The sequence below is a fragment of the Tinamus guttatus genome, unplaced genomic scaffold, assembly GCF_059628265.1.
Source record: "Tinamus guttatus ecotype Peru unplaced genomic scaffold, ASM5962826v1 Tinamus_guttatus_pri_ptg000580l, whole genome shotgun sequence".
NCBI lineage: Eukaryota > Metazoa > Chordata > Aves > Tinamiformes > Tinamidae > Tinamus > Tinamus guttatus.
Genome location: NW_028289114.1, coordinates 192,262 through 199,820, shown reverse-complemented (window position 1 = coordinate 199,820; position 7,559 = coordinate 192,262). Strand labels below are relative to the sequence as shown.

Below are 7,559 nucleotides of genomic sequence, written 5' to 3'. Positions count from 1 at the left end.
CTACTGGTCCACTAAATCCGGTGGAGGAGGGATGAGGTCTCGTGGATTGAGCCTGGCTACAAGGCAGACGTCGTAGCTGTCATGCATGAGGACGTTGATGGCCGCCACATTCCACTGGTTCTCCCACGTATCCAGTTCAAGAATCTCTTTGGTAATAACTTCATGACGAGCTGAAAAACAGGAGCAACAGCAGGAATCAGAAGTGAAGCCAAATGGGATCAAAACAGTTTGCACAATTATGATTACTACTTTTCCATAAGGTGGCAATGAAGACATTCTTTTTGTGGTGTTAACAGCTATGCTGTTTAAGGAGCATGTTAGTTTGTCAACGTATGGTGAACTAAATAGTGCAGATGGAGATCTATTCAGTCCTCACACTGTGAATTGCAGGTGCAGCTGCAGAGACAAAAACACGAAGTGCTGCAACTCAGTCCAAGGATGCAGGTGCCATTTCATTGTGGGATTGGTTGTCAAATAGTCACACTGAGATGGAGCATTGCCTGTTGGTGGTGAGGATGAGCGTGCCTGCGTGCAGGATGCTGTCTTTTCTTTGCCCCAGACTAAAATGCAGCTGTGAGGCTCCTGGCAGAGGCCATTACTACAGCTTTTCTCGGGTACAAAGTCTGGACATCCTTTGATTTGGGAGAGGAACAGGGCAGAAATAAGTCTCTAGGGCCTTACATAGACGTTAGCTATTCTGAAGATCTGAGGAAACTGTCATGAACAGTCTAGTTAGAACAATGCTATTAATTCACAGACAGTCTTAAGAAAAGGAGCTTTTTACTGAAACTAGAAAACATAACAAAAGAATCGCCATGCAGGGGAGAGCTGTGATGTCAGCCCACAGTGCTGCATTGAACTTCTTGTGGAAAGGAAAAGCCTTCCTTTGCTAACACAAGTCTGAACTCTCCAGCAATTCTGTTACTCAAAGCCAAGTTCTTTTCTAAAAAGGAAGTGACTTTCATTTTGCCTCATTTTTCTTTTCAGTTCAAAGTTGCCTCCTCACAGCAAATTACCTTAACCTAAATTTTTCTTACTTTGAGAAGGGAACATGCTAGTTCTCCCTGCCCTCCTTCCAGGGAGTCGCTGGAGCTTTGTTAGAAGCTGGGGCACAAAGACCAGCGAGCACAGACATTTCACAGCCCACAGGAGAACATTGTCGCAGTAAGAAACGTTAAGTACTCAACAGTATATTGAGACTTGAAAGGCTGGTGACAGGCTGAACAGAGTCCAGACTGGTGTCCCATTTAACTCCTCCTAGAATGCTCTTGATGGTTTTTTTCTTATTCTTTAATGTTACCTCAAGAACTGTCTTGCACTTTAGTAACTGTCTAGGGCAGGCAACTGTCTTGGGGGTCTGCTTCTCTTCTCTGCAAGGACATGTTATCGTTATTGCCTTGATGCTATGATTACTTAGTGCTGTGAGATTCAAAATGCTCCTAGGGCACCTTTACAAGTCGCTCTAGCATTTGAGGAGGCTGCATGGAAACACGTGGAATGCAAACTGGAAACTCATTGAAATAATCAGGGTAATTTCTGTTTTACTGTAGATCCTGCATATATGTGGGAATTGTGGCTGTCTGAATTGGCTTTCTGCAAATATATGTGGTTTTTTTTGTTGTTAGTTATATTCCTAAAGAAGCCATTCATCAACCATCCATCAGCTCTGATCGTTCTCACCTGAGAAGGAAGTAAAATAGAGTGTTTCTATCCCATAGTTCACAGCCCCTGTTTCTCTTCCCCTCAGTTATGTCACATTCAGTTGTGGAAGAAGGAAAAATAAACATGAATACAAAAACTCTAATTTTTGTCCTTACTTATGTAGGTTATTTCAGTCTCTGGGAATTTGGTCTCATCTAAATAGTCCTTATTCCCTTCCTTTCTTCTGTTCACAGAAAACAAACAAAAAAGTGAGTGTTTGCTCATCAAACCTGGATAGTTCATTAAATAAAGGAAAATAATAGGTAGGAAAACAGCATTCATCCATAGAAGAAGACAACAAATTGCTGAAGTACTTAGTTATACATGGAGAGAGAAATTGGAATGCAAAGAATAGATTGGAAGCAAATGGTGTGCAAGTATCAGCAAAGACCTTATTTTTATGTGAGCCTGCAAGGATGAAGAGTTGTTTTTCTAAAAGGCCAATATGAAGACATAAGCTGTAAGCATGGGAGGCTCCAGTCCTTGTGTTTATTATTATATCATCTCCCTTATGCAATAAATTATCATGCCTGGATTTTTTTTTTGGCATAGATTACGACAAAAATGAGATAATCAGAGGAACAAATCAAAAGCTGGAAATGTTTCAAACGTTTTGTGGGTGATTGGAACACTTCAGAAAAAAAATCATTATTAAAACATCAAAGGCAGGTTCAGCAACCCTTCCTTACAAGCCTTACAAGCCTTGCTGTGTCTTTTCCTGACCCTGGTGACTCATAACCTTTAGGGTCCTTTGTTTCCCTTTTCTGTGGAATGTTGTAACTGATTTTGTTCCCTTCTCTACAAATTCTGCTTTCCAGCACATGGAGTGGTAGTTAACTCTTAACCCTGGGAAGATAAAAAGAGTCTATGTTGTTGGAACAGGGGAAATAATCATTTCTGCAGTCTTATCTAGTTTAATTTAAAAGGAAACAGCACCCTTTGGATCAGGAAGTTCATGCAGGAAAAACACCGCTCACAATACAGTCATAATTTTAAAACTGTCCCCCCCCCTTAAAAAAAAAAAAGCTCAAAAGCTTAAAAATAAGCTTAAAAAAGCTCAAAAAAAAGTTAAAAAGCTCAAATCAAAAGTAATTCTCTTGGACTGGGCAGGAGTAAGAACAAGAATTTTTCAAAAAAAATCTGGAAATTTGTCACATTTAATTCCTTATTCTGATGCTGCATTTGGGCTTTAATCCCAAACTCAGTTTTAAGTCTAAAACATAACCTAGCTGCAATAATTTCCTGTTCTGCCTCCTTGGTTCATCTTATTGTGTTGCAATTTTCTTCTTAAAAAGACAGTATCTTAGCAGTCAGTTTTGCCTAAAAGAGAGTAAATACAAAAAAAAAATAGAGTAAATATTCTACAAATAGAAGTGGGCTATATTACAGCGATAATTCTTTTAAAAAGCCATGTCATAGAATTCTCTGTCCTATATAGCATTATTCCGTATCACTAACCAGATAACTACCTTACCTAGTGAAAGGATTTCACTTCCAAATGTTTCCACAACTTCTACATAGTGAGGTAGTATTTTTCTGGAGATTGTTTTTTAGCCATGAAAACAAATTTTGAAACTTTTTATTTTCACTACGTTGTTTTTTTCTGCATAAGAGTAAAACCACTTTAACTGTATTTGAATCATTCAGGTAGTAAAATACCACCCTATATGTAACACAGACCCTTTCAAAACAGTGCGGTAGTGTTTATAGCAGTGTGCCTGTTCCTGTGGAGGAAACAAAAAGGCTGAACAGGGATAAGGAACATTTATTCCAGCATGAACCTAACCACACCAGAAGTTGTGGTATTTTATCTGAGCTCTACCAGTACAGTTATATTCCTATAAAATGCAAGTAGAGACTCAATAGTGAACCTAGAAACCTTTTACCAGAATTCATGAACTTAAGTTATATCTGAAAATGTGTTTAATTTATAAATATAAGAATCATATTTCAAAAGTACAATTACAATAATAGGAAAGCAAAATGTATGGGTGATATTTAAATTCTCCTTTCTACTCTGGTCTACTTCCTGCTTCCTCTCCACATACACAATGTTTACCTTGCTAAAAACTTACTTTCAGGTTTCCTTCCCTCTCCAGATGTGGCCAGATTTTACTCTATGATGTGTATTTTTTCATGCTATTTGAATCAGAGTGGACCATAAATCAGGATGGGCCATACATGGAAAGACCCGCAGAATGCCTGCGGGCAACATTATAAATATTTGATTTGTTTTTTCTTTTCTTTTTTTTTTTTTTAAACTGCATTCCATACATAATGGGGGTAGGAGCAGAGAGATGATTTTCCCTTGTGGATATAATATTTATTAGGACTTTTGATCTCTTTTGGTTTTCTTTTCTCTGTTCTATTTGTAATTGAGCATTCCAGTACAATTTTTAGTGGTTTTGTTTGCTTGTTTGCTTTTAAAGGGAGACGGAGATGAAAGAGCTAAGCAGCTAGAAAATCTATATTCCACATAGACCTTTAACCGTGCAGTTATCCTGCTGTTAAGTCAGCACCAAGAAATCTACACTCTTGTAGCCGGTTTAGTACTCGCAGGGAAAAAAGAATTCATGCCGAATTTCAGTTCAGTGGAGTTAAATTTATGGCAAGTTCACTGAAACGTGGCCAATATTTAACATTTTTTAAAGCAGCCCATTGCGGTGGGCTAACAGAGTTTCCTGCATCCCATGGATGAGGTGACAGAGTTACGGAGATGCTGAGACTTTTGCCAAGTCTCAGCTCCTGCTGTTGCCACAAAGGTCGTTGTCAGGAGCAGTATCCAGAGCAGTTTTGAGCAGGTTCTCCCAGGCCCTAGGTGCAGCACAGCTACGTCGACAGGTTCTTATGCAGCAGCCAGGAAATAAGGAGCTTATCCAGAGCAGGGCCAGGCACCCGCGCACAGGATTGCGTTGGGCAGTGCTGGCGTAGCCTGTGTCACGCGCTGGCCCTGTCCGGGAACCCTGGGACACTTTCACACAGGCTTCTTTCCCAGGCTCATATCAGCCCTGCCATTTTCCTTGGGTTGTCACAGCACTTTTACCTTTCTAACTTCCACAGACCCAGATGTGCCTTATCATCATAAGCTATAAATCAATTAAAGAAAAAGCCGCTAAAGCTCTAGTGGTTAAATCATTAACTGCCTGCTCTCCTCTCTCCACTGAGAAAGCCCTCGGCCGTCACTATGTGCTTGCCAGTGCCCGGTCCCTGAGCTGACCAGAATATGTTTCCTCGGAGTTGTCTTTCTCCGGCTTCCCCAGTCCTTGTCACCCAGGAGTCCTGCCGGAGCTGCCTTGGGGCATCTCGCCTGCAGTGCTGCTTTGTACCTGTTTTCACATGTCTTGTCTGCACCAGAGAGCAGGCAACAACTTCAAGTGGATGGATAAACCTCCGCTGCTTATCTTCTTTGCCACTAATAGCTGCTTTCATAATTACGTGATGTAAAGTTCGGTGACTTGGGAATTCATGTTTGTGTTGCAATGAGATAAAAGTGCATTTAGATCATTAGCACCAGATGCTCTAGTTCCCAGTCTGCGGTAGGAAAAAAGAGTAAGTTCATCAAGTCTCTGGCCTTCAATCCCATGTGTGTGTGAGCTACGCCCTAACTCTACCAGTCTTGTTAGCACAGCACAGCGAACACCCCTTGCTGGGTCAAACACATCCATCATCCATGCCTGTGGGCAGAAGCACAGAGAATACACAGGAGAGGGTCCTTGGCCCGGCTGCTTAACATGCTGGCCAGTGTTCTTGGTGTTAAGCATCAAGGCAACGTGTCCCTGCACACGGAGGGGAAGCTGGAGGGAAGGCAGGGGCTTGAATTCACAGCTGTGGAGCTGGCTGTTCGCAGAGCACCTGCGTGGAGGAAGGTAAGATGCTCTCCTAGACTAGACCTTTTGCTCCTCTTGCTCTGCTGTGTGGCTCTTCAGGACCGCACTTCCACAGTCGGTCCCTTCACTCACAAATCGATATATATTAAAATGTTAAAAACGATAAAGGAGAATGCGTTAGTCTGTAGGAAGGAACTTCTAATTCCGTTATTTCAGCCATCTTTTCGTGTGGCTGTGAAGATCTTTCCAGTATCTGTGGCTTCTAGGCTAGGCCTCCCGGACCCTCTTCTGAGGCCGGTCCAGCTTCCACTGAAGGTGGTGACCGAATCATATGTCAATAGCAGCAGGATCGGGGCTCTCGAAGGCAACGCACCGTTCATATGAATAAAGATTACACGACCAAAACAAGAATTAATGGTTCAGGCCATCTGAAGATACTGTTTCTAAATGCTTTACAATGGGTTAATACATTATTAATAGACTATATAAAGCATGTTTAGACAGCATGCATGACAGGCAGTTATGAGCACAATAGAAGATGTCATACATGGCTGTAAGCCATGTTTCTAAACAACCTCTTGACCTCTCCAGCAATTAATTAAAATGCATTAAAATATCTATTAATCATTTATTAACCCTTTATAAGCTAAGAATGAGCCTTAGTAAGAAACATGCCTGAATTACTAATTCTGGGCTGCCAGATATTGGGTCAAATTCAGACCGGAAGGGAGCAGGAGCTGCTCATCCTGCCCTGCACTGGCCTCATTTACGGCAGCGAGTCTCTGGCTAACGAGGGCAGCGGGCAGCAGTCCCGGGAAGAGGACGAGCTGGAGAGGCCGCTGCGGCGGCCGCGTTTCCGAGCGCGGCTCTGCAGCCGGCAGCTCTGCACGTGCACGGGGCGCCCGGGCCGCGGGGTTCTGTGCCGAGCACTGCACGGGGCCCTGATCCCTTCCCTGATGGCAGTATTTATTCAATGGTAACAACTGTGGGAAGGGGAACTTTAATTATTCATCGCTGCCCAGTAAATTCTGAGAGAAACAAGCAGTGCTGTAAACAGGCAGCCAGGAGGTTGCCTTTCTGCTTTATTTAACAGGGAACATAGCAAGGTGCCTGAGAGACAGCACTTGTTCCAATCCTTCATCCCCCAAACTTCACAAGTGCAGTATTTACTGTGCCAAGCTCCTTCGTATGGCTAAATTTAGTCTGATTCCAGTAATGTACCATAACCACTATAATAATAATGAGAAAAAAAAAACTAGGATAACGATAATTCTCCAGCTAAATCACATAATGGATAAGACTGAAGGGAGCAACCCTTATGGCAGATTAGTCAAAATAAATAACTATTAAGCTAGTCCACTGTCGGGAGGGGATGAGGTGCAGATACGGCCCCATTAGCTCAGCTGGAATGTGGTAATTACTACATGGTTCTGCACAGCCGCAAGCTAGCTGCTGTTCCAAGTGTGGATTGCAATTTATGTAAATGAAAAAGAGACCAGCAAATGCATCGGGGGCAGTTAGATATCTTCTGCTTTGTTTGCTTTGTTTTGTTTCGTTTCATTCTGTTTGGTTTTGTAGAATCACAACACACAACTCTGCGGGTATCACAGTATGGCCTAGCCTGACTTACACAACTGCGAAGACAAAGCAGATGCTTGTGTTCAAAATGCAGATCCATTTCTTCCCTCTTTGCTTTCTCTGGCTCTCTGACTGCCATTACCACCACCTGAGTGAATTTCTGTTGGTATCAGTGATAAGTAATTAACAGAACTGGGCTGAGCAGCTCTGATTCTGCATATGACTAGATGCTGGAGCTAACACACTAGGTAAATCTTCAGTATATAGTAAGGACATGTATAAATACATCTTTTCTGCTATAAACTGTATTTGGGATGGAAATGGCATAATTGCCACTTCAGAGAGATGGTTCCACATGAGGCACAGAGAGCTGATGAAATCATAAAGCCTTTTAAGTGGTATGTGCCTCTAACAGAAACCTGTATAAGCATTTTATTATTTGAACTGAGCTAG

The 7,559-nt window shown here is 42.1% G+C and overlaps 1 protein-coding gene across 1 annotated transcript in view; it reads right to left on the bottom strand.

Moving 5' to 3' along the window:
• The window catches only part of KBTBD12 (kelch repeat and BTB domain containing 12), a 28,070-nt gene continuing 20,511 nt past the window's right edge, over positions 1-7,559 (bottom strand). The window contains exon 5 of the mRNA XM_010225289.2: positions 1-170. Within this exon, the coding sequence (XP_010223591.1) occupies positions 1-170 (170 nt within the window). The remainder of the gene's footprint in view (positions 171-7,559) is intronic.